This window comes from Pteropus alecto, unplaced genomic scaffold, assembly GCF_000325575.1.
Source record: "Pteropus alecto unplaced genomic scaffold, ASM32557v1 scaffold25, whole genome shotgun sequence".
Taxonomy (NCBI): domain Eukaryota; kingdom Metazoa; phylum Chordata; class Mammalia; order Chiroptera; family Pteropodidae; genus Pteropus; species Pteropus alecto.
Window position 1 is genome coordinate 34,978,314 of NW_006441955.1, and position 26,609 is coordinate 35,004,922.

The 26,609-nt window shown below is 38.3% G+C and overlaps 1 protein-coding gene across 1 annotated transcript in view; it reads right to left on the reverse strand.

Moving 5' to 3' along the window:
- TGFBR3 (transforming growth factor beta receptor 3) overlaps window positions 1-26,609 on the reverse strand; it is a 179,728-nt gene that overhangs the window by 7,783 nt on the left and 145,336 nt on the right. Inside the window, exons 11-16 of the mRNA XM_006919403.3 lie at window positions 24,271-24,410; window positions 23,925-24,084; window positions 19,421-19,720; window positions 16,182-16,302; window positions 8,002-8,043; window positions 5,459-5,566 (exon numbers count right to left, since the gene is read on the reverse strand). Coding sequence (XP_006919465.1) covers window positions 5,459-5,566; window positions 8,002-8,043; window positions 16,182-16,302; window positions 19,421-19,720; window positions 23,925-24,084; window positions 24,271-24,410 — 871 coding nt within the window. The remainder of the gene's footprint in view (window positions 1-5,458; window positions 5,567-8,001; window positions 8,044-16,181; window positions 16,303-19,420; window positions 19,721-23,924; window positions 24,085-24,270; window positions 24,411-26,609) is intronic.

The following is a 26,609-nucleotide window of genomic DNA, read 5'->3' on the forward strand; positions in this document are numbered from 1 at the left end:
GGGAAAGGGAAAAATGTTCCAAGGCAGGAATTAAAATCTTCCAACATGTCTGGCCTACCACTTTCTTTCTATATTCCTGCAGTACGGCCAACTGGTTTGCATCTGCCCTTTGGTTTTCGGTGGGTATCTTACTTGAAGTTAACCTGAGCTCTTGGGTGAACAGTGTTCTCATATGTTCACACCAGGGTTCTCATATGTTCCAGCTGCATCTTTCTGATCCCCGGTACTCAATCTCTTGCCTTTTACTAGTCACACTTTAGCCTATCCTCTTGCTGTTTCTCTCTTCACCTGGACTGGAGGTGAGAGCTTGGAGAAACTTCAGCCCTCTAAAAACATTTGAAGCCTCCAGAGATGCTTCTAATTAAAAATTCTTACCTGACTCAGGCAGACCTGGGGATGTGCTTTAAGAACAACAAGGTGTGTTCCACTGAGGGACTGCTGAATAGAAGAAGCCTGAGGGATTGGGATAGGCAGACCTAATTCGAAACCTCAGCATTTTATTTTGCTCTGTAAAACATGGTGTTCCTTCTACTCTTAGACTTTTTTCTGCCTGTACACCCGAGCGACTTTAAACAGTTTATATTTTTGTAAGACTTTGGACTTCAGAAACTTTTCGCATGCATTTCTTATTTAAGCACTTTCACCTCCAATAACCCTGGGAAGTAAGAATCAGAAAATATAATTAATATACCTGGATCAGATAACAAAACTAGTAGTTGAACAAACTAGAGCTTCAAGTCCAATTTCTGGCAATAGCTCACATCTAAGGTTTGTACAGATAAACATGAAGGGCAGCCTGACCTCTTCCCCGAATCCTAATCCTTTTCCTTTTCCCTCTTCCTTCTCCTCTTTTTCTTCTTATTATCATCAAACTTTGAGTGCATCTTGTTCAGGGGCCATAAAGGCAAGTTAAAGTAAAGATAAATTATAACAAAATTTAATCCACCCCTCCTACAGAGTTTTGCCTGTAAAAGAGAGGTCTTTTAGTTTAGAGAATAGGGATGGATAATTTTTGAAATCCATAAAAACTGACTGAAAACTTTTAAAAGTAAAGGTAGTCTAGTTACAGGAGTGAGCTTGTGAAATTATTACAATTAGGATATCAAGAAACAGAGACATTAATTGATACGGAATTGCAACCAACTCACAGGCCTGGAGGAAAATCTCACCACTGTGATAATTCACAGATTTTTAAAAGGCATAAACCTATAAGAAAAGAAGAAAGCTGGAGTGGTGACAATAGCAATACAATTTTGAAAGTTGGTGAGGAAATGGGTGAGTAGTAACTCACTTAGCAGATTTAAGAGACGAGAACCTAAGCCAGCAGTAGGAAAAGGTGGGAAACAACCAAGTTATAACACAGAACCCTCATAAACTCAGGAAACAGTGGCATCAAGTACCCCTACAAGAAAGGATAAATGTGGGGTTACAAACAGTAGGGTTGGCTGAACTTCTGTATAAGAAGCAACAAGATTTCTGGAAATCCCCTTCTTCACTCCATGCGGCTGGGACCCTGCCCTTCCTCATCCTGGAGGAAGACAGGAAGTTTACTCTCTAAAGAGGATGAAGCTGAGGGTTCCGGGAATGACCGACATCAGGCATAGCGGAGGGCACAGAACCACACTTAGAAAAGAGGATTAAATGAAGGTCTGCATGATAAATTCTGTGACCTCCAGAACACTGACAGCCAAACCTACACTCTCCAGGAAGGAAACAAGAAAACCAGTTTTATAGAAAATCTGATGAGCTCAAGAGGAAAGAGCCAAAGATGTGATATCAAGAGTTCTTTAGTAAAAGGCCCAGCCATACCACCACAAGCTCAGAACTTCCTCATTCTTAAACAATCCTATATTAAGATTCTCAGATATGATATTGAACCTGTGACAAGAATAGGATAGATTTTTTTTTTTAATTATAGGAAAAATTTCTTGGAATTTAAAAATTTGAAGGCAGTATAAAAATCTCAATAGGAAAATAAAAGCTAAAGGTGAAGAAATCTAGAAAATAAACAAAAAATGAAAAAGGTAGAAAACAGGAAAGAAAGGAAAATGAGGACAATTCAAGAGGTTCAACTTTCAAATAATGTGGTTTCTAGAATAAGAGAACAGAGAAAATAGGGGCGAGAAAAAAGTCTATAATTTGAAAAAATCTCAATGCTAAAAGACATGTTTCTAGACTGAAAGGGCTCCACTGACGCCCAGCATAATGTATGAAAACACACCTAAATCAAGTACTAATATTGTAAAATTTCTTTCAGAAACATAAACAGGTCAGGAATCTGAATGGCTTAGAATTTCCCAAAAGCAATCTTCAGAGCCAAAAGTCAATATAGAATGCTTTCAAAATTCTGAAGGAAAATTATAATACAGAATTCTATACCTTGCCAAACAATCTACCAAGTGTTTGTATAAAATTAGGATATTTTCAGAAATGCAAGGTGTGAAAAACACTTCCCTCTTATGTACTCTTTAACCAAGAAACAGAAAGACATGGTATACATGACAAAGGATATCCACAACTTGAAACTACAGGGAATCCTCAGCATGGTGGTGAAATAATGTAGGAAGACAACAGCATCCAAGTATAGAAGGCAGCCAATTCAGACAGGAATAGAGCAGAAGACTCTAGGAAAGATTTGCTTAAGAAAATAAATCAGTGGAACACCTGATGTCTAAATGTATTAAGAGGAGATTGAGAAAACTTGCAGAGAGTCAACAGATGAATTAGTGATAAGTAAATAGGAAACTAAGCTAATGTGGGGGTTGGGGGAAGAAACAATGGTTAAATCTAGGGTAAATTAAAAGTCATGCAGGAAAAACAATATCATTCTACATGGCTAGACTGTGATTAGCATTTAGGTAGTCATAATAACGTAGACAGTAGATACCGATCTAACCAAAATTTCAGTATAACTCTATTAGCAGGATGGTGGAGGGAGGGGGACAAGAAGGGCACGAATGTATAACTAGGGCACAGGGGTGAAAGAGAACTAAATTTTTATCTTCCTTAATAAGAGGTCAACAGAAAAGGCCTAAAACTGATAAGTCAAAAAGTAGCAATATATTCATATTACTTAGAGATATGGATTAATGTCCAAAAGAATCAGCTGAGAGAAAAAAAATGGTGCTCTGAAAAGCAAGAAAAGGGAGTGGGGCAGCAGGGGACTCATGTTTTTTCATAACAAGTCTTATAAAACTATTTCAGCCTTTAAACTATGTTCATGTACTACTGTGACAAAGCTAAAGGTTTTACTAAAACATAAAATTAAATGCTTTTGCCCCTCTGCTCAAAAAAAAAAAAAAAAAAAAAAGATATGATTTTGGGACCTTCATGGACTAGTGGTTAAGGACTCATGAACTAGGTAGGCTCCCAGGAGCATGAAGATTCGATGGTTCCATTTCCACTCCGACTGTCCCTCCTCCCTGTACCATATTAGTGGAGAACGTAAGTTTTAGGAATGGAGTTTTCCAAATAGAGTTAATAGACTCTTAAAGATGTATCCTTTATTCTGCCTAAAGATGTTGTACAATAAAGTGAGGACTCAGCTTTTTTAGACTCACAGGTGAGTAAGTAGATATCTACAACTTAAACATGTGACTTGGTTTTGTGCTCTGTGCTGCAGATGTAAAGCATAATTCGAGAGAAGTCACCCAAATGAAGGATTGTTTCTGTCATAGAGGCAGATGCCGCCTGAACCCCCAAATATGCAATATAAGGTCTGAGTTCCAGAGCTTAGATTACTGTGGAAATTGAAAGGCCTGAGTCAGTGTTTGTGTACACATCTCTCCTCACTGGCTACTGCGTTATGATCTCTTTTTAGCTAAACTTGCAGCTAGCTGATCCAGGTATGAAACAGAGGGAGTTCTGGACAGGAAATGAACATTGAGTCTTGAAAGAAGCCTTTTTCATACTTGTATGACACTGGTATTCTTTATGCTCAGTCTTTAAAATGAACCAGAGGTTACAGTTTTTAATAAAAAGTCATTTTGAAGCTTTATCATATATGATGCTAATAGGTTTAGAGCCCAAATGACAGTGTCTATAAACCTTTTTGCTTCTAAATCAGCATAATTTATTTTGCTAGAAACCATCACAAGAAGGGTTTTTGGTTTTGTTTTTCTTTCATCTATTTGCAAACCCATTTCTATACTAAAAAACTTAAAAATTCCTCTTAAAGTCTCTGGTTTGAGGGAGAAGAGAGCAATAATGACAAACTTCGGAATTTAATGAGCAGCAATATAGGCCATAAAACCAGGCTTGGCTTTTTATCAGGTTTGTGAGCTTGGCTGTGGACAAGAGTCTGGGATTATCAGAGGGATTTCGGTGCGGTATGTTCCAATAACGAATGCCATTTGGTTGCCCTACTTTGGCTGGATCTGGCTTCCTGGCCCTACCTGGCCTGAAATTAGCTTTTAGGGTTTGAGGGAAAATTTATGACCAGGGCCAGACATGGCTCAGCAGGCACACGTTAAGCATCTGTGGGTGACTAGCCCATAGAAAAATTTCGAGCTAGAGTCTTCCTGGAGTAATGACACAAGTTGAACCAAACAATGCTAATTGAGGCCTGCTGTATAAACTATAAGTATCCAAGAACAAACAATACCAACTAGCTCACAAGATATATCTCAAAATGCATGTCTTTCCTTCTCATTTTTGCAAGGAACATAAGAAAGAAGCAAGAGAAGGCCAGCCCATTTGTTCCTTTCCCACTGTGCTATAGACTCCCCTTGCTGGGCCGGCATTCTGTATTGGTGTCAGAAGAGGTTCTCTGTTTAGGCAGAAGGTTTCAACCTTGGGATTGGTGGGAAGGGTCAGAAGGAAGGACTCATTAGAATTTTGTGGGGTGGAGGACCAAGTTTGAAAACAAAGCCATTGTTTCACCATTTTTGTTTATAATTCATGAAAATTATTTTGAAAATTTAAATAACTAAAGGAAGATATGAGAATTTTATGTTTATCAAAGAGAACATGGTATGAATTTTTAATTAAAAGGTTGAGAAATTTTGGTTTAAGCCACAGATTAGGGCTTCTGGTGGACAGTACTCAGCGCCTTGGCAGATGTGGTAATGAAATCGTGGCTTCCCTTTAAACTTCCTACCCATTTATATGTCTATTATGACGTCTTTAGCGTTGAGGGAATGGTTTATAGTTCCAGTTTGTCTACATTACCTTCCTTTAATTAAACCCAAACTATGAAAGAGCTTTATTAGAAGCTAAACTTTACCAACATCTCAACTGCAATTATCATAGTTTATACACCTTTTCCTAAAACTGCTTAAAGCAAATTATATTTTTGCAAGATCCAATTTATGCCAAATACATAAACGTGAAAACGGTCAGAATGAACTTTCTTTCATTCGTTATTTCGTCCATTCATCCATGCAATGAAACACCGAGGTCCCACTGTGCGGCAGGCACGCAGGATGCGCAGCAAGTATTATTTAACAGTTGCACTAACCTGTGTGAGAATAGATGTACCACAAGGCCCCCGTTAGGAGTGCTCCAATCACAAAGGCTGCAAACGCGATGCCCATCACAGTCAGAGTATCTAGGCCGTGGAAAACGGCTGTAAGGAAGGGAAACCAATACACACTTTAGGTTAGTCTGCATCATATGTTGCAATTTTATATTTGTTTCACAAGCATTGTCAGAAAGGCTGAGAGCTGACTAATAAAATTAAAGGATAAAATGAAGATTCCAACAAAATATACTGTATTCGTATTATATTTTTTTCTGAAAAGAAAAATGAAATTATCAGATTTGCAAGACAGGCTCAATTTGCAATTATTTTGAGCAACGTACTAAAAAATCAGATTTGTAAACTTTGTAAAACCTTAAGTCTGTGGTTCATTGTTTCAGTCCTGAGGACCTACTATGTGAACAGTAAAGAGGCTTGAAAATTCAGAGGTTAAGAGGCTTTGGAAAATAAGGCAAACTTCCATTACCAAAATCCGACTCATTGCTTCCTATTCACTGAACACTTCCAACAATAAGACACTACGCCGAAAACATACTTCAAAGACTTTACAAACATATTTGCATGAACGTTTAAAACTGTGAAAAATAACAGGAAGAAAGGGATGAGAAGAAGAAAACATAGGATAAGGATAAACTATTCTTGTGGATTATAACATTTCACTGATCTCTTCATATTAAACCCTGTCTTAACTATGTATTGTGTCATTTAAAACAACCTACTTTTTAACACTTTTCCAACCGTGATCTTTCTGTGAGGGGAACGGAAATATTTCTCAGTGGGGAGTGATGTCAGTTTTATGGTCAGCAAAACATATAAATAGAACCAATTGTTTCTCTGTTTGGCAAAGATTTTTATATTTGAAACTAATTCCAGGCCACAGAAATAGAACATTTCCTTTCATTTAAGAGAGCTACCTTCTTTGAATCACTTATAAAAAGTTAAAATCAGGTTCCAACAGAGAGGGGTTTTCAGTAGAATAAAGATTTCTAAGGTCTCTGTTTTTATAATATAAATTTAAGGTATAGGCTCTCCCCATTATTTCAATATTGTTTCTATGTTCCTCGCCAGTCAGAAGCAACTCCAGCTGATCTCTATATAAATTAAATCTCTGCCTTTCAACTCACTTCAGTGTTAAAGATTCAGTTGTAGACAAATGTGATCCTTGAGCAGCCCCAGCACTTGAAAGGAGTCAGGAAAAGTATGTCGTGTTGGAAAAGATTCTGGAAAGATCCAAATTCCCAAGTTCTCGTCCCTCTTTTCTAGCCATGTACCCTTTTCTGTGTTCATTTAACTTCTGAAAAATGGGGATAGCACTATTTCACCTGCTGAAGGCAGGAAGTAAACAAAAGGAGCTTGTAGACGGGCTGGGGATCCCCCTGAAGGAGTTTAAGAACTAGACAGAACTCTCTGGAGGTTAAGATGAACCAAGCCATCAACCTAATTTAATTTAATCTAGCCGCAGGACTAGATTAAAAGGACTAGATATTAAAATATGACTTGCCTTTTTATGCCTACAGATCCAAAAGTGGGGCACAATTAAAAGTTTTTAGTGAAAACATTCTATAAAGATGGAGATGTCATTTACAACAATTAAACCAGGAACGTTTGAGAGAAAGCGTCCATATGTGTCTCTTACTGGGTTCCATGATATTGTTAAAATAATACGCTTAATATATAAAATAATATATAAACTAATACACTTAATATCATACTTTCCATGAGATTGTTAAAATAATTAGTTAACAGAACATTTTATAAAGTGCTTTGTATAAAGGAATTCTCCAGACTGACTGTCATGTGTACTGATGAGGTCAGCCATGGAGGGATTTAAGGAAGGAAAAAAGCACAGATTCTCCTCACAAGGCAACATCAGTTAGAAGAACTCTGGGGTTCACAGCCACAAAGCCCAGGTTCTAGTCCTGCCTCAGTGCCAATTAGAACCACGGGCAAGTCACTTACATATTTCTGGATCAGAGTTTTCTTCCATAGAAAAGTGATGGAATTGGCCCAGACAATTTCCAGTGCATCATTTTGGAGTAGTTGGTACCTCTTTTTTTTCTAACAAGCCCTCTCCCACCCGCAACACTCCCTGGACTAGAGATTGTCTTGAAGGTATAACTCATTCCTTTACCACTACTTCTCTGAGCAGGTAAACAGTATTAATGACAGGTAAAGCAAAAACACTCCCGTAGCTGTATGTTAATGATTTCAGATCACGACCAATGTAAGTATGCAAACAATAAACTTCTCTTTGTAAAACTAAGTTATTACCCTTCCAGTAAGTCCATACACACCAATGAGTCAACAAATTCATATTTTAAAGTGGCAAAGGTACAGAGAGAAAAAGGAAGGAAAATGAAGACAGAGTTAAGGAAAAAGAAAGTATGAGAAAAAAGTGGGGAGGGAGAGTAAGAGCATAAGGCTCCTTATCAAAACTCAAAGTCTGGCAAATGCCCCATAACCAGCTCATTCTTATAAAAGCCCAGGAGGCTATATTTCGAAATAGTTGCATAAAGACTTACGTGGAGAAATTGGATTCGGTTCCTTAATGCTTGGACCTATTCCTGAAACAAAAACATAAATCATGATACATTACACAGAGCAATCAAGTTTTAAGCAAAAGGTCATCAAAATCTCAGCAGACTGACACTTTTCTATTTGTTAATACTCGTTGAAAGCTCTGTCGATTATCCTCTTTAGTTATTGACACTGTTAACATGGATTATTTGGAAATCTTAAGCGTTGTACTCAACGGTCAATTGTATGGGCTCTCCAATTTAAAGAAAACTTGAAGGTTAACACCCAAACTTAAGGAATTTAAGTCTGACAATTTGTGTGTGTGTACACCTTTATACTTATTTAGAAAAGGATTCGATACTTTTAAATACCATGTTTCTCCAGTGTATTCACAATATTATTCCATTTTAAAAAATTCTTTTAATTTCATGTATACAAGTTTTTAAAAGTATCTTTACTCTTCTATCCTTAATGCTACTGCCCTATATGGTTCAGCTCCTCTTCATCACATATCTGCATTTTTACAGTTTTCCAAATTGACCTCCTTGTCTCTATCACTGCCCCCAGCACACATATTTTGTCCTCCATATGTGTCCCCTAGAGTGAATTTTCCAGATCCCAGAGGTGGATATGTTATTGCCCTGATTTACTTGCTAAATGACTCCCCTCTATTTATAGAAAAAAATTTTAAACTCTTCAGCATGGCACACAAAGTTGTGCCTCCCTCCTTTACCAAACTCTCTCCTTTCCAAATGAGATCCTTCTCCTATGCTAGGCTCCTCATATTATTTAAACTCTCCCAATTCTCTATGTTATCACACTTTGCAAGCTATCCCTGAAATACCCATTTCTCCACACCGGCTTTGTTGGTCTTCTCTGATGCTCCCACCGCCCCATCTGTCCTCTAGCAGGGCTGGGTTCTCTCACCTCTGCTCATTCCATCCCTCTTCTGTTACACATGTACCACATCACATTGTAATTCTCGTTCTCTCTCTCTCTTTTTTTTTTTTTTTTGAGGTCAGAGTCTAGTTCTTACTCATCTGTATATCCTCAGGGTTCAGCCCAGCATAAAATAGGCCCGCCAGAAGTGTTTGGTGAAGGATGATTGGAATATTGATGTGCTTTTTGAAAGTGGAGGCGATAGAGGAAACTTTAAATAAGAGTATACGAAAATGCTTGTATGCCTCAACATTTCTATGCTTTCATATTCAGAAAGTGCTACACAGCCATGATCTCATTTGAGGGTCATACTAGCCCTGTGAGGGAGGCAGAAAAAAAATTATCACTATTTTACGAATGAGCAGACTGAGATTCTGATATCATGTGACTAGCCTAAGGTCTCAGCTGGAAAGAATAAGGGCAGAGGTTGAACCAGAATTCCAGATTCTGCCTCACAGCCTAAATGACTGGTGAGTGCTGCTCCATCCTTAGCTGGAAAAGCAGAGATTGAAAAACGACTTGTGCATAGCTACTCACTATCTTCAGCAGTGAGAACAGCATAGATAGGGGGGAGTATACCATGGCCCACTATTTATTTTTGTATGGCCCATGAACTAAAAATACATTTTGTATTTTTTAATGATTGAAAAAAATCAAAAGGGTAATATTTAACGACACGTGAAAATTATGTGAAATTCAAATCTATTCCATAAATAAAGTTTTATTTGAACATAACTATGTTCATTCATTTACGTATTGTCCGTGGCTACTTTCATGCTGCAATAGTAGCACTGAGCAGTTGAGGCAGGGGCTATATGAACCACAAACTGAAAATATTCACTATCTGCTCCTTTATAGAAAACGTGTGGTGAGTCCTGGCATAGACTCTGCCCCTTCTCTTTAGAGTTTAAAAGTGATAAGTGTTTAATGCCTCTCTTTTCATCTCCATTTTTACTCAAGAAAGAAGGAATACACACATTGTGTTGGAATCCAGAGTGAAGTGAAAAGAACTTGTGAAAAATTGACCAAAAACAAACAGCGTTTGAGTTGGTGTTTATAAAAATGAAGATGCTAGACAGGACTGTAAATTTTCAGATTAACCAATCTCAGTCGGGTTGATCACATTCTTGCAGCATGGGTATCATGATCCAGCTCTAGGGGAAGGAATGCTACCAGATGAATCAAAGCCACTAAAATCAAATTAAATTAATTATGTGATTTTAAGAAAATCTAATTCAGTATGTAGAATACACACCAATTACAAAATGCCCACAAAAACTCTCTCCTAGGTGTTTGGTCCTATCAGCTTAGTTGGCAGCGAAAAAGTAATGACGGTGAAATCTTGTGTTTGTACATTTGTATGGTATTTTATAATTGACAAAAGCTTTTACTTGTACTATCTCATTGTAAACTCCCAAGAACCCTATGAAATAGTGATATCTAACCACAAAATTCTCCTACTTTCAAGCAGTAGTGGTTTGATTTGCTAAACTAAGTCCAAAGGCATTTAAAGGTCTCCATAGTGTGCATCATATGAGAAATATACACACTTCTGGGAACAGTTCCATCCAATTAGCTACCCGTGGTTAAATTTTGTCAGTCAGAATTCCCAAGAGGTTCTACATAATAATTTTCCCCTAAGGAGACCTCACATGCAAGAATTTAGGCTTTATAGCAAGGCCTGTGTGATGGATGGCATTGTTTTAAATTTCTTAATGGACTTATGTTATGATCTAATCCTCTTCCCTCACCTCAAATCGGGGCCTTTTCACAGAACTAAACAGAAACAGTTGTTGCTTATGTCCCCCCGGGTAAAGTTCCTCCATGATTTCTGTGCATAAACAATAATAAGCACAAGCTGCAGAACTGAGGTTAAAGGATTTTATCCTCTAACCTTTTAGTTCCAAAATCCCCAATAACCCCTGAGTATAACTAAAAGAGCTTGATGTCCACTGGAACTGTATAATCGAGTTGGCATGCTGAAAGGAAAAGAGTGGACACAACAATATTTACTTTTGGTTTACGGGTTAGATTGTAAGAAAGGAATCCTAGCTATTACTGTAAAAAGAATTTTAACAATAAAGATTTCTTTACAGAAAGAACAAACTATAATCAACATTCTGAATTAAATCTTTTCATAGACTCTGAGCAAACCTTGGTCTATCTCTAGAACCAAAATTTCCCTCCTCGGAGTGTTAGGCATGGTTTTCATACACGGGATATTTCTGGGGTTACGCATGAGTACCTGACCACAGCTTTTGGCTTCCAGCTTTCAATTCAGTTCTTCTAAACATGGTAGGACCAAACAGGCCCAAAGTGAAACAAGGTATCTAATTGGTACCCACTTGTACCACTATTTGGCAAAGAGGTTAGGATAGAGAGATAAAGAAGCTGAAGACTTGGAGGCCTTTGTACAGGTCACATTTAAGATACAATTTTTACTAACTTTACTTCACTATAAATGAACCCCACTTCTCTGGGTCGTTTCAATATTTGTGACATTTGTTGCAATTGCCTGGTCACTTATCTGCATGCTTCCACCAAGATCAGTGGCTCTCACCTGAAAGTGATTTCTGCCACCCCGCCCCCCATCCCCAGGACATTTGGCTATGTCCGGAGACATTTCAGGTTGCCACGGCTGGTAGTGGAAGGGTTTGCTATGAACAGCTAGTGGGTAGAGGCCAGGGATGCTGCTCAACATCTTCCAATGAACAGGACACTCCCTCCCCCCACCCCACAAAAAAAACAAATGCCATCTGAGCATTATCCAACCAAAATGTCAATAATACTGAGGCTGTGAAACGCTCCACTACACTGTAAAGGCCTTAAAGACAGAACAACGTGTTTACTATACACCAAGCATAAAGTAGGTACTCAATAAACATTTTTTTTTTTGAATAACCATAAATGTCACGTATATCTAATTATTGTGTATGTCCCAGCACACTGACCTTCTCTCAGAGTAGTCCTCCTGAATGATCACTGGCTCCCTACTCGATATCTTTTGATGGTTCTTAACTTTTAGAAGTACATTCTGGAATATTTATGGATGAAATGAAATGTCTGGGTTTCCTTCAAAACAATCCAGGGACAGGAAGTGATAAAACAAGATTCACTATGAATTGGTAATTGTTGAAACCAGATGGAAGGTTCATGGGAGTTCTTTCTACTATTCTATTTTTGTATATATTTGAAATTTTCCAGAGTAAAAAGTTTTTAAAATGTGGATCACACTGAATAATAATAATAATAATAATAATAATAATAATAATAATAATAATAAATCCCTATGATACTCCTTCTCCCTTCCGGAATAGAAACTGAATGTCTTGGTCTGTCAATTAAGCATTTCTACATTTCTTTCTACCCAGCCTCCCTTCATCTCTACCTCAGCCTGAGGACAAAACCTGGCTGGTGCTTTAGAATATTTTTGTTCTGGAAAAATCAAATGTGTTCCAAAAAGTAACGCCTCTCTTGGATTAACTTGCAATTGACGTTTACAACTTTCCCTTCTATCCCCTCCACTCATCCACCCTAACCCCAAACCCAGTTTGGCCGAGAGGTTAAGAGGAAGGAAAAGAAATTAACATTTACTCAGTGCCCATGATATGCCAGGTGTTGTCCTGAGCACAATTTTATTTTGTAAAAGTTATGTGGTAGAAATATGGAAAAAATTCAGTATTTTAAACGTTTAATGTACTCATTTTAACTTGCTGAGAATTATATATTGCATATAAATCATGGCAAATTTGGGGGTGATATTTATTGTTCTTTTGTGCCCCATTTTTTTTGTATATGTGCCCCAAATTTTAGAGTCCAAAATTTCAGAGAAATGATTATTCTTCTCTTTTACCCTTTAAAAAAAATTATCATTGACGTGGTAATACCATTTTTTATTGTGGAAGCCCAAGTGTTCTCAAATGCTATAAAAAGTGGTCACAGCATCCAAAGCAAACAGCACTAATATGCCTATACTTCAAAATATTTCAGAAAATATCGTAGGATGGCATCACCTCAACTATTTTAATTGTTTTGCCATAAACCATAATACGCATAAACTATTCATGTTTTCTGGGCTTTTTTGTAAGTTATAATTCAAAGTCACAGAACTCCTCTTAAACTTTAATACTCTCTTAAATAGTTTACATGTTTCTCGATATCTTAACTTTGCGGGAAACAGACTTTTTTTCTAAAAGTCTTCATCTTCTTTTGAGATTATAGGGTGTTAACTACGTTATTTATAGTTTCAAAAAACAAACAAACAACAACAACAAAAAAACTAGACTCAACTTAGTCCTCAGATAAGGCATAGAGTTTAAGAGCATAGGCTCTGGAATCAAAGTGCCTGGAGTTTAATCTCAGATCTACCATTTATATGTGATATGACCTCAGTCAAGTTACTTAGCCTCTCTCTATTCCTGCCTCGCAAAGGGGCTATGAGGATAAAATACAATAACTCATACAAAGCATTTAGCACAGAACCTTGTATTAAGTAAATGCTCAATAAAAGTTAAATAGTCATCATCTCCATCGCCATCATCACCGCCAGCACACATCATCTAATGTTGAAAGTTTAAATGATGAAAGAATGCTCACCCAACACTGGTTCCCAAGATTGATCAAAAGTGGCAAAGATGCTACAGGCCCAGAGGAGGGCCCTAGAATTATTTATTAAGTCTTGATGGCCTATTCTCCCAGTCCACAGAAGGAAGTAACATTGCCTGAAATGTGTCCATGCTGTTGGCAGTGGTAGCCCCTGAGGAACTCTCTGCCTGGCTGTGAAGTTGACAACCAGAGCCTTTATCTGCTGCCCCAGAAAACTCAAGTATTGAAAAATATGAAGGCCCAAATGACTAAGGAGAGCTGAAAATTTGGCATGGCCTTCAAAGAGCACCTGTATAGTAAAAAGGACAGTGAAATGTCCCATTGGTTGGGAAATTTTTATCCAAAGTGCCAATTCTAATGAGAGACCTGCCCATTTCCAGAGATGCTCTAGAATCTGTGTATTACTATATTCACACACAAAACTATCTGGCAGAAAAAACATTCATGATCCTTTTACTCAAATAAACCACTGCTATTAGCCAAATGTCACATTTCCTTTTCAATTGATTATCCCAACACACTGAGAGGTAGAGGAAAAAGTGAAGACTTGAATGGCCTGCATTGAAGAGAAATGATTTTAGAGTTAAAGGAAAACAGACATAAAAGATAAGAGGAGTCATTCAGAGTTGAAAACTGCCGGAAAACCTACCCCATTCAGTACAGAGTTAGAAAGCACCTTTGCAGACAGCCCCTGGGAAGCTGGCCTACGGTCTAACCTCCTCAATTTGTTTAACAAATCCAAGCAATAAACTTTCTTCACTACATGCTTCTCCACAAAACTCTAGTCTCAATTAGCAAATCTCATGAAATTGCTTTGATATTTGGTAAAACTTTCCTCTTGAACTTTTATGTAAAGAAAACACTGAACGTTCAGGATAATTACACCAAGTTTAAATAAAAGTTAATTACCTAATTTACAAGAGGAATTACTTAGGAAAATACCACTAGACTTAAAAGAAGAAAGAATGAATTACTGGAAGTTATACTGCTGCAATATTAATGCCTAATTATTGTCTGGCAAAGGAAAAAGCAATCTGCTGCCTTCAATTACCAGCAGAATTACCTCTCTCAAAATAGGTAAGAGTAACAGATGGAGTACCAGGTAGCTGTTGCTATTGTTAAACCACTTTCACAGCACAAAACAGAGCCAGCTGTTGCCCAGTTGTGATATATTTTGCAACACAATTAACTTATTCCTTTCCCCATGACCCAATTAAAAAGGAACTATTTGGGCAATCCATTTATTGGCTTTTATAACTGTTTCAAATGGTTGAAACCCTACTAAAAAAGGCAAAACAAACAAAAACATTGCTGAGGAACCAATAAATATCTAATATGTACATTTCACACCAACTTTTGGATAGCTGGGAAATGAATAAAAGAGTACTTTGCTTCTTCAAACAGTGTAACTGCATATTACAGCTGCAAGGGCTCTGGAAGTCATCTGGTCCAAACCCCTCCTTTTCCAGATAAAGAAAACGAAACCTAAGGCCATGAAGAGAGATCTCCAAAGTCTCACAGCCAGTTATCTGGGAAAGCTAAGAGCTACCCGCCTCCAAGGCTCTTGGCTCTAAGCCAGTGCCCTTTCCACTACTCTCTCTTGCCTTTCTGGAGTGAGCATATTCCTAGGAAGGGGGTAGACATCACCACCAGATATGACAATAGGAATGGCACTGCTACTTTCGCAAAAGTCACTCAACCAAAGAAGAAACTAGATGGCATCCACATGCCTCTGTTCTGTTAGGTCTTGTTTGTTCGAGAGCCACCCCTGCTGCTTAGTCTTGCCAAATCCAACACAGCCTGGACCAGAAATGCCATCCCAAGAGCTGCCTCAAGCCTGGATCTGGTGTCAGCACCACCCAGCAGGACTCCAGCTAATGTCCGGCAACTAGAGTCAGGCTGCTCACTGGCTTTTGTCAAGGCCCGCAGTGCCGGTACCAGGCTTCTCTCTGTCCCTCAAGGTGGCAGAAGACAGCCGGGAGCTCTTGCCCTGAAATACCTAACCTTAGAGGTTTGGAATCCACTTTCATTCTCTCAGCCTTCTCTTAGTTTGGCTCTTTCAGATAATGTTTCTAGATAGCCATAGGTTTTCTTCAGATGGCGATAACTGTAACTGCCCATGTGACATCTGGTTCCACCTTGTCAGATATTGACAGCTGCCTGGTGTGCTCTTGTTTTCAGATGCCCTTGGTTGGAGCTGTGATGCTGTTCCCTGATAGATGCTCCCCACAGAGTCCATAGGGCCTCATATCCATTCCTAATATCCTCGCAAAGCCCAATTCTGCTTCTCTGCTCATTTGGCTGGCCTGGCCTATGCCAGGTCTGGCTGTCCTCTCTGGTACTGGTACTACACCTCTTAGGGTACCCTTCTTTTCTCCCAGAAGATACAGCTTGCCAAACATTCCTGCATGTGTATAGGAGGAGGCACCCTTGGTTTCGAGTAACAAATCTGTGCATAAAACTCTGAAAACTGAATTATAAAAACACATTTGAACACTGGTTCTCAACCTTCTTTCTGCTGTGACACCCAAGATGGATGGTGTTCACATACATAACACCTTCCCCAAAGGCATTTGCGATCTTGACAAAGCACTAGCAGCCCTGAGGCTCCCATTCCCTGACTGATCCTCCCGAAACACACCTTTAGATTCTACTTCATGATGGATCACAGCAAGGGGCTTGGTGAATGTCTTCTTGTTCTGCATCATGGCCCAGATCATTGAGGCATCCAGAGAGGTGCAGGCTTCATCAGGAGGCACGCACTGCAGAGAGGCAGAGCAAAGCAAAGCAAAGAGTGAGGGGGGTCACTCGAGAGGGCCTTCACCAGCTCAGCCTGCACAATTGTCCCTGTGCCCCTTATCAGATAGCTCACGATTGTTTACCACAGAAAAACAGAAGATCTGGGTATTTTACGAAGAACCATAAACAATCTTGGAGATATATATAGTGGCAGGCCCAGTATATTCTCGGCTGTACTTAAAGATGCAAATAGCGTTAGACAGCTTATAAATGTTGTCTTTTCCCCCTTTCTTCCTACAAAACAATTGAAGATTTTAGTGTTATTAGTGTGAAAAATAAAGAACAAAAAAAACCAGAAGATCTGGGTATTTTACGAAGAACCATAAACAATCTTGGAGATATATATAGTGGCAGGCCCAGTATATTCTCGGCTGTACTTAAAGATGCAAATAGCGTTAGACAGCTTATAAATGTTGTCTTTTCCCCCTTTCTTCCTACAAAACAATTGAAGATTTTAGTGTTATTAGTGTGAAAAATAAAGAAACTATGTGATAAATGTTGGCCCTTCGCCAAGCTGGCTTCACATAAATGGTTCACGTTTGCAATTTGTGATTGTGGGAAACTTCATGTATTGCATGATGAAGGTGACAGATTTTACATTTATTGTCCATAAAGATAATCGTGTTGTCGAGTTTGTTTGATTTTTAAGCCCTGGTATAGGCTCATGCAAAATGAAGCTTTCCAGGGCTATCTGCTTTTATTGTTCCAAAACAAAGTCTGTCTTTGGGAGCTGTGCCCAGGTGTGGAAGCCATGAGATCAGCTGCTTCTATCTATTTTAGGGCCCCAAACTTATAACTAACATGCCCGAGCCCAGTGGATATGTTTTTTAAAAGTATATGATCACATTCCATTACCGTTTTTTCTCTTCACCTTTTTCTTTTAAAGAACTTTGGTTACTTGTCTATGCTCATCAAACTCTAATATAAATGACATATTTGCTTTCATTATAAAAAGAAATATATCATTTTAAATGTCTGTAGCAAGGCATTCCCAAAGTTAATTTCTAGCTCTTTTAATCACAAAGAGCAAACTTTTGGCTTAATTGTCATTGCTGCTCTGAGAAACATGCAAGTCAGACATGTATTATAAGCAGATAACTAATTCCTCCCCGTCCCCCTCAAAAAACAGAAAGCCTTTAACATAGCCCCCTTGTAGAGGGAAACAATGGCTTTTTCATGAAGAGGAATCATTAGTGAAAAGATGTGCATTTTAGGAAAACCTTTCTTACTTTCTTATTAGTTCTTCAGTTAAGTAAGAGTCTATGATTCTACGACTAACTCACTGTGTGATTCTGGGTAAGACACTGCACTCTCTGGCCTCAGTTTCATCAGCAAAGGGCAAAGTTGGACTCAACGATCTTTGAAACCTCTTCATGGAAGATTCTTTGGCTCTGTCTATTGTCATAGAAAGTACTCAGAAGTCACCAGAAATGTGGAAATATTAACTACAAGCAGTAAACAGGGAGACAGTGGTAATGACTCATCCTAAGCCGCCGCTCTATAAGTGCTGGACTGTTACCATATCTATTATCTTATTTGCTCCTCTACCCAGAAGCAAAGCCAGGTACAATTACTTCAAATTAATAGATGAGGAAATGCTGGTTCTGAGAGGTCAAAGGGTTTTGCTTAAAGTTCTGTTAGTAAGTAGTAGCCCTTCTTTGTCAGTCCCCCATGCTCATTCCACTGCATCTTGCCTTGGGTATAAATAGTGACTTTAGATTTAGGATAACATTTTATGTCATACCCTAGGACTTAGAGCTCTCCTTAAAACATTCATTTTCACAGATAAACATGCTATGAAGCTGGGCTGTAAAAGGTCAGACTCAGTGAAAGGTTTAACAGCCAAAGCTATCAATAAAGAACCCCCAGTAATGTCCAGGCCTCCCTTACTAGATCCCTAACTCCTAAAAGTTATCCTTTGTTTGTAGGAAACAGCTGGGCCCCACAGCCAAGCATTAAGCTCCTCACGGCTCTCTACCACTAAGCTCCAACCTTGATGGCCACTGGAAAGTGAATGCCCACAAGGCCAAGGCATCGGTGTTTCCAAAAACAACCTAAAGGACACAGTCTAAATCACCTTACATATATGAGCTCCCTAATGATTATGATCAGATTTGCTGTATCTTCACATGCACTATAAAATTTTCTTTGGTGTTATGAGGGAAAGGAATGCCCAGGGGAATATATTAGTGCCAAGGATTCAGATCAACGGTAATCTATCTGATAGTGATAAATTTGCCTCCTACTTATACACCTATCTCTTACAACCTATGTATTAAGAGAATTCCATACATATAATACATTACACATTATTAGACTTTTAGCCATTGATTGATATGTCCACAAAAGGCTGAGAAACAAGCTTACACTGCGTGAACTATGCACAGCGTAAATGCACATATGAAATTAGATCACAAAAGCAAAACCACGACAGAAGATACCGTTCATGCAGTCCAGGCCAACCTAATGAGGTAATTAACCCTGCCAATTTCCCGTACAGCAGCCATTCCAGCAAGGTCAAAGTGTTCTGATTTCTGATGTGGCAACAGAATGTGCTGGTTCAGTATGGGGAGTCATATGAGGCAAACATGACAAATTCATATGAAACTAAGAAAAATTTAAATATTTATTATCCTTTTAGAAGTCCTCCTGAGACAAGTCAACCCTTATAACTCATACAGAGAAGGTCAAAAAACAATTGCAATACAAGTCTCAGCGGGACCTGGAAAAATTAATCCTCACACTGAATTTGTCCTTTCGGCTCTGTACTTTTGGCACCTCACACTATCTGAATAGCAAAGATAAAGCCAGACCTCTCCCTCAGTGGAAAACAGTCTTAATTTATCATTCATAAGATACTATTAAGTTGCATGCATGGAAAAAAATCATACTGTCAGGATTTATTCTCTAACACTCCATAAACTCACAGTTCCCTGCTAATAGGACTTTGGCACGTCAATGGGGCAGTTCCCAAACTAAAAACCCCAATCTGCAATAATTTGTGATTATAATTCTCTGGTAGGTCACTGCGTCACCTAAAAACATCAAAGAAACAGTACAAATGGCTGAAGGCCCACAAACCTTAGGTAACTTCTGAGGGACCTTTTCTTTCTTGGTACACAATGTGAGCTCACATTGTAGAAAGAGCAGCGAGGTGTTGAAGATGGGCTTAAAAACAAAGCTGAATCGCTTCTTATCGATCTCAGCTTGCGGGATGGGAAAGTGCACTCTTTTGGGATTGTAGAATTTCACAGATTCATCTTTAGGACAAATGTTCTCAATGATGGTGTAATCAGACATCCTATCAGGGTTCGAATACGGAGAGATAAAGCACGTTTGGATGGCAAATCCCAGTTCTTGGTCAGCCTTGGTAACAGACACCTGCAAAGAACAGAAATATGAATACAGAAACAAGTTAACATCTCACTTTTACTTTAGGCACAAGGGTAACATACCATCTGATGAGAGACATTGCTTTATTTTCACAACATACTTATATGGTCTTTCTAATTACAGAAGTAACATGTATCCATTGAAGAAAGAAATGTTTTCAATTTAAATTTTATATGGATGGTGACGGCAAATTACTTAGATCAAACGCAGCCTGAGAGATTCTAATACAGAATGAATAAGTCTCTTCGACTTCCCATAAGTCTTCTGGGAGATAAAAATAAAAGCATATCGTGCACCTAAAGTTAATTTTCCAAAATAAATAAAACACCAACAGGCAAAGCCCCTAATGTCATAATAGCGCATCACTTGTAAGGCAAGCTCTTTTCGAAAACTGCTCAAAAAAATACAGAGGCAGAATCTATTTAACCTAGGCAGCGGGTACTGAACTTCTAATCTACAACAAGTCAGAGTGAGCCTAAAACATTGCAGTAAAGCTACAGATTCATCTAAAGTCCTACTTCACGGGGAGCAGGCAAAGCTGGCCCCTGGGGCTAGATGTCAGCAATGGTGCAATCTGGTGGCGATCACGGGCCTGGCAAAGTATCCTGGCTGCTCACAGATCCAAACCAGGCCTTGCCAAACACTCTCCCTTCACTCTTTAAACCCAAGGGCATTTTAGGGGAAATCTAATCTGGAAATGTTTCCGACTCATTTACACTTTCTTCTTACAAAACATTTGTATGGGCTACGTCCAAACCTTGTTAACGTTCTTTTCTTTAGAAACAGAAAGTAGTGTTTGGTCAAGTGTTAAGAGAATTCAAACCTCAACTATCCTGAACTCAGCTAAAATCCTTGGACCAGACTGGATTCTCCATTTGGTGCCACAGGGTTCATCGTACAAACTGTCTCTCCCCTCTATGCCTCATTCCTTGACTAAACTTAGAATCAAAATAAACTTAAACAACATAGAAGTAAAGTTAGTCCTTAATATATGCCAATAGTCCCACAATCCTTTCAAAAGGCATGAAAATACAAACACACTTTCCATTCTAAGAAATGAAGGAGAAATCCCTGACGTCACATGGGGTTTTCAGTCCACAGTGCTATTCTGAAAGGCCCCTATGGGGTTAACAACAAGATGCCCAACAATGAAGATGATTACGATCATGTAATTTTGTTTTGCCTTAAAGCTTATTCCCTCAGAACAATCTCACGAGATAAATATTTTCATCTCCATTTTTTAAATAAATAGAGGGAAAACACCCACGATAGATGACTTGTTCAAAATCATATCTAGCAAATACTGGGTAAAACCAAAGCTTAAACTCAGATATTCTGAACACAAATCCATTTTCTCTTTGCTATTTCATTACAACTACAGGGTCATTTCAACCAGTCTCAAAGAAGTGGCTTTGAAAGAATGCTTTGTAAGAAATCTTTCTAGGAAGTAATGTTTAGTAGTCTGTAAATATTCACACTTCATTATTTTTGCAATATTTCTGAAAAATAAGATATTTTATCTTGGAAAGATGCCAAATTACATATATCACATTACTAAAAAGTGCCCTTTAACATGAACTCAGAAATCACAACGCAAACATGTGTGACAGAAGAAATGCAAATCTTTTTTTCATCTCAAAGAAAGTATAAAATGGCGGAATGTCTAAGGTATCTCAAAAAGTTGTTTTAGAACAAAACTTTTCATTAGTAAGTCTTTTACTCTAAAATAGACTGAAAATGAGTACTAGAAAGGCTACAGGTTTTGGAATAAGACTAATCTCAAAATATCAAATGCTCTGCTGCTCATGTGCAGTGAACTTGAGCCTCAGTTTCCTCCCCTACAGATTGAGAGGTACCACGTACTAAATACAGTTAATGTGAAGATTTGTAAAGTCAAAATTACATGCAAGCAACACAGTTCCCAGTTAGTCAACAAACACCAGCTATTATTAGCAGTACTATTCTAGATTTAAATTGGGGCGTTATAAAGTTTTTTTTTAATTCTCCGAGACAAATGAACTAAGAGAAAAGCTGCCATTATGTGACCAACTATCACCCAAAGATGATCAAAGCCCAGATGGCAGAACTGAAAATGTCCTAGATTAAAAGAAGGGAATATGGTCTGGCGTGAACAGAGGATTCTGGGAGGGGATGTGATAAGAATGGCCAAGAGAAGAAACCTGGAAATAAATAGCTCTTTAGACCAAGCCAATGATTTAGTAAGTTTTACTTAGCCTAAGCAAATTTTTTTAAAATTTTAAAACAAAAAAATTTTTTAATTTTCTTATCAGCAGTGGAGTCCAAACTAGTAAACAAAGAATAGGCATAGCTATCCTACTTAGTAATAGGCATAGCTGCTATCCTGTTTAGTAACAGATTCCCTCCCACATTTTAGGTGGTTTAAAACAACTTTAAAATAAAACAGCTTATAACATTTTCCTCTGCCCAAATTCTCCTCAATGTACTTGATATTTAAAAAAGGGTAGCAAAAAGATTTGGTCAATTTCTTTTTCATCACTTGACAATATCTTTGACTAAATTTAATTAGGAAAAACATAGATGATATACAAAAAGATATGAATGGAAAGTAATAATAAAAAATCAAACAAACCAACTCATATTTCAAGTAAGCCAGCACTAGGGGAAAGGGAAGAAAGACCACAACACCCAGGGTTGGATATATGAGGAATATTGGCCACTGATTAGCATAAAGCAACTAAGCCATAAATTAGCAAAGCCATGCACACATTTGGAAAAGCACAAACCTCAGTTAAGCCTTGCCCCTAAAATCTATAGTACAACAAGGAGTCACTGACCAACTGCACATGTGGACTGTACAGCCAGAAAAGCAAGAAGAAAAAAACGATCTTGGATTAGAAGAGATCTACGATTAGGAACAGCATGTAGAAAGCAGTATATTTTCCCCGGTGGAGAAAGAAGGTATACCCAGAGAAAGAGGAGACCTCTCAAAACAGGGAATTAAAAAAGAGGAGAGATCCAGGAAAATGTCTAGAGCCCGCGGGCTCCATGCCAGAATCAGTACAAATGTGAGAGTTATTTATCTTTCTAAAATAGAAATACGTGCACTGAAGTTACTTTTAATATATAGAAGCATCCCATTCGACCCCTTACGCTTCTCACTCCTCCCACAGTGAAGCAGAACACAGGCTTGCAGCTTAGCACCAAAACCAGCTCATCAGATGGCGACTCCCCTATAAGACTAGCAGACATCCTGGGGCCATAAGGCTATTTATCTTCTCTAAAATCCAATCTGTGAATCTGGATATTTGCACTGCTAAGACATCATATTTTTCTTCCCTTTCCAATGGCATGAGGCTAAACGATAGTAGCATCCAGTGGATAACAGTGCGAGTTCTGGAGCCAGACAGGCTGAGGATTAGCCCTGACTCTGAACGAACTGTGGGTACAAAGTAGGTGATCTTAGCCAAGTTTGTGCCTCAATTTCCTCACCCATAAAACACAGACATTAATAGTCCTGTCTCAGAGCACTATTAATTGCTTTGAAGAGTAAATTATTGCAATACCTGCAACTGAGTTTGGTACAAAATAAACCTGCAATAAATGTTAGCTGTTCTTATTTCATTATTACCACCGCTACCTAATATTTTCAGTCAATCCACAGACTTAGGCTATGCATGATTATTACTGTTAAATACAGGAACTAGTTTTAATAAACTTATAGATACCTTTAGATGACCTAGAAAAAAAATGTCATGAGATACAGTAGCACATAGCATTCCACTATGTTAATGGAATGCTAGGTGCTACTGTATCTCATGACATATTATCACATATTTAAAAGATAATACGTGAGATGGTCTGAAATATTTCATGGTTAATTCTGACACTGCAACTATTGAACTATTATTCCAAAAATGCTAAGGACAAAGCAAGGACAGAGCTTTATTAGTAGAATTCACACTGACGATGATTTTAAAACGTTTGTCTATAAAACATTCTCTCTATTTAGGATAATCTAGCAAATTCTGAAATTTCCTACTTTGCTCGGAAATCAACCTGGAAGCATTTTCTGAGCCAAGCCTTCACCTAGAGCTGGTCAAAAGCTGTGAGGAGGAGCAGGAAGGTCTGCTCCAGGTGCTTTAGCTCATGCCCCAGGAGCTACTACAACTTAGCACTAACCTGAAGGCCAAGGCTAATGTTGGAATCTCACCTCAACATAAATGTGTCCGTTCTCTGTCACAGAGAAGACCCCCTGGGAGGGCACCAGAAAGAGGTCAGTGTTGTACAGCTCCATGCTGAAGGTGATGTTTCTGTTGGGTGGGTCCTGGAAGCTGCTGGGATTCCCCACCTGTGGCAGGCTGCAGTTAAACGGGGGGGGGGGGGAGGAGGGGGACGGGACAAGAAGAGATAAATCATAGTCAAATGAAGGATGAAGGCCCTGTAGCTTTATGAGCTTTGGCCTTTATCAACTAATTTTTCCTCCAATACTTCCTAACTAAAGCTAGCCAAAAAGACAACATCCACCACAAATTACCTACTGCAAAGAAACACATACCACCACAATTTCAGGTCGGCTAAAGAGGGAAGTATCTCCTTCATCCATATCTCCTGGAAATCCATTATCACCTGACTCCAAATCTTCATAACCATCTGGCCAACCACTACTATCCCCAAGGGATGGAGCCTGTATCACAATCTAAAAGGCAAAGAAAACACAGGCAATGTCATAAAAACATGAAATCACACGTATTTGGTTCTACCTCACAGACACACAAAAAATACTCCAAGTTTGCTTAGGATTTTATCTGCGCAGAGATGAAAAATAAAGAGAAACCCAATGCATGTTCAAATTAGGATGTGAACTAAAATATGTATCTTCCTTTATGAAAAAATACAAATAATTTCAAACAATAAGAAAACAGTAGAAACTGAAATAGGGTTGAATGTGGTTGTCAACAGGCTACCTGTACTGTGGGGGAGGGGGCTACTCTTTACATTGAAAATTCTAAGAAATAGAAAGAGCTGACTAATGCAAGGGATTTGGTTTGAGTTAGAAGCAAAGGATTTAATGTTTACTATTGAACCATTCTCTCCTCATCTTTTCTCTTCCGTACTCCTCTATCTTTTCCCCATTTCTTCTCTAATATCTTTCTCTATGGTATATAGATGCACAAAAGAGCATCATGTTTTATTCCATGACAACCTATCTTAACACTAGTTGAAATGATTATTCCTAGTTTAGTTCTAGATAAGATGAAAATACTCACTTAAGGACCATGACTCCATAAAGTCCTAATTTCTCATATATGTAGGGTAGTCAGTTAGTTCTAGATAAGATGAAAATATTCACTTAAGGACCATGACTCCATAAATAAAGTCCTAATTTCTCATATATGTAGGGTAGTCATGCTTTTTGAATATCTTGCGAAACAAAAATATACAGTAAATCTGACAGTTACTAAGAAAAATTATAACTGGAACAAACAACTAAACTATTCACTGAAAGGAGCAGAATGGGAAGAGAATGTAGGAAAACTATCTCTCTATTATTTATCAAATCCTCAGAAGAAAATATTGATGCAATTGAAGCACGTATCTAGGATATTGCTTACCCTAGTACCATCATCATCATCACCATAACATATACATATAAGAAGGAAAAGTTTTCAAGGGCTCACAATATACCTTTTTCTTCTGAGGCAAATGACACTTTTTTTTTTTTTTACTTGAGAGATTACTGTAGACTCTTATTGGTGTTAATTTAGACACAAGTTTAAAATTCTCAAATCAAGTACAGTATATCAGTAATATGGCATTTATTATATCTGGAAAAAATGGATAACTGCAAGAAAACTGATGTTAGAATTGGCAGGAAGGTGTCATCAGAGAGATCAAAGGTTCATAAAGTATTCCAATAACAAAAGGAGATTAGCTGAACCAGCTTGGTGTAGAGAAAAGATGAGTGGAGGAGAGGTCAAAAAGCTGGATTCGGTCCTAGCTCTGCTGTTAGCTAGTTCTTCAAATCTAAGCAAGGAATTAAATTTCCTCACCTGTGGAATAAGGAAGTTGAATGAGATCATCTTAGGGTTCTTTCCAGCTCAAACATTCTAAGACTGCCTGAGGAACAATAAACTTCGACTCACTGGGAAGAGAGTCAGGCCCCACATGAGCCACACTGACTGGAGTACCTGATCACCAGTCTTTTCTCCGAATGGGTCATGCGTATCTAACTATCCACAATGGAATGAATGAGAATGAGTATTCCTGCCCCTCCCTGTCCCATGCCAAAGCTATGAGCATACACACACCATGTCAAATCTGGACACAGGAATCTTTAAGCCTTATTTTTACCATCAAAGTACAGCCTGAACTGCAAAATTAACACTATAAAGCTCTTTTAAGATAACACTGTATAGTCTTTTAATATTCACTGTTCCTTCATCTCTGCAAGAATAGGTTTAATCTGAAAAGATTTCGTGTCTTTCTTAGAGGTAGAGAGAGATTTAATTTCTTGAAGGCCCCTTTTGGACTTCTCTCTTTTGGCTCTCTGTTCATGAGGGAGGAAGAAGTCCTCCTACTTCTGGGTAGGACTCAAAGGAGGCTAGAGAAAACAGGGATCTGATTAGCTCAGTTGTGTAGATGTTCCCACTCATAGCCCAAAGTCTTGGATTTTATCTTCTTAAGGACCAGGCCATCTGATCCTACAGCTCGGTCAGAGAGATAGGTCACAATTACTTTGTCAGTGAACCCTCTGTAACCAGGAGATAAAAGGAGAGGTGGAAGAGATGACCACAAATGCTCCAACCAAAAAATAAAAATAAAAATAAATAAAAAACAGAGGCTCCCAAATCCAACAAATTCACTAATGGAGCAAATAAAACAAAAAACTTCAGTG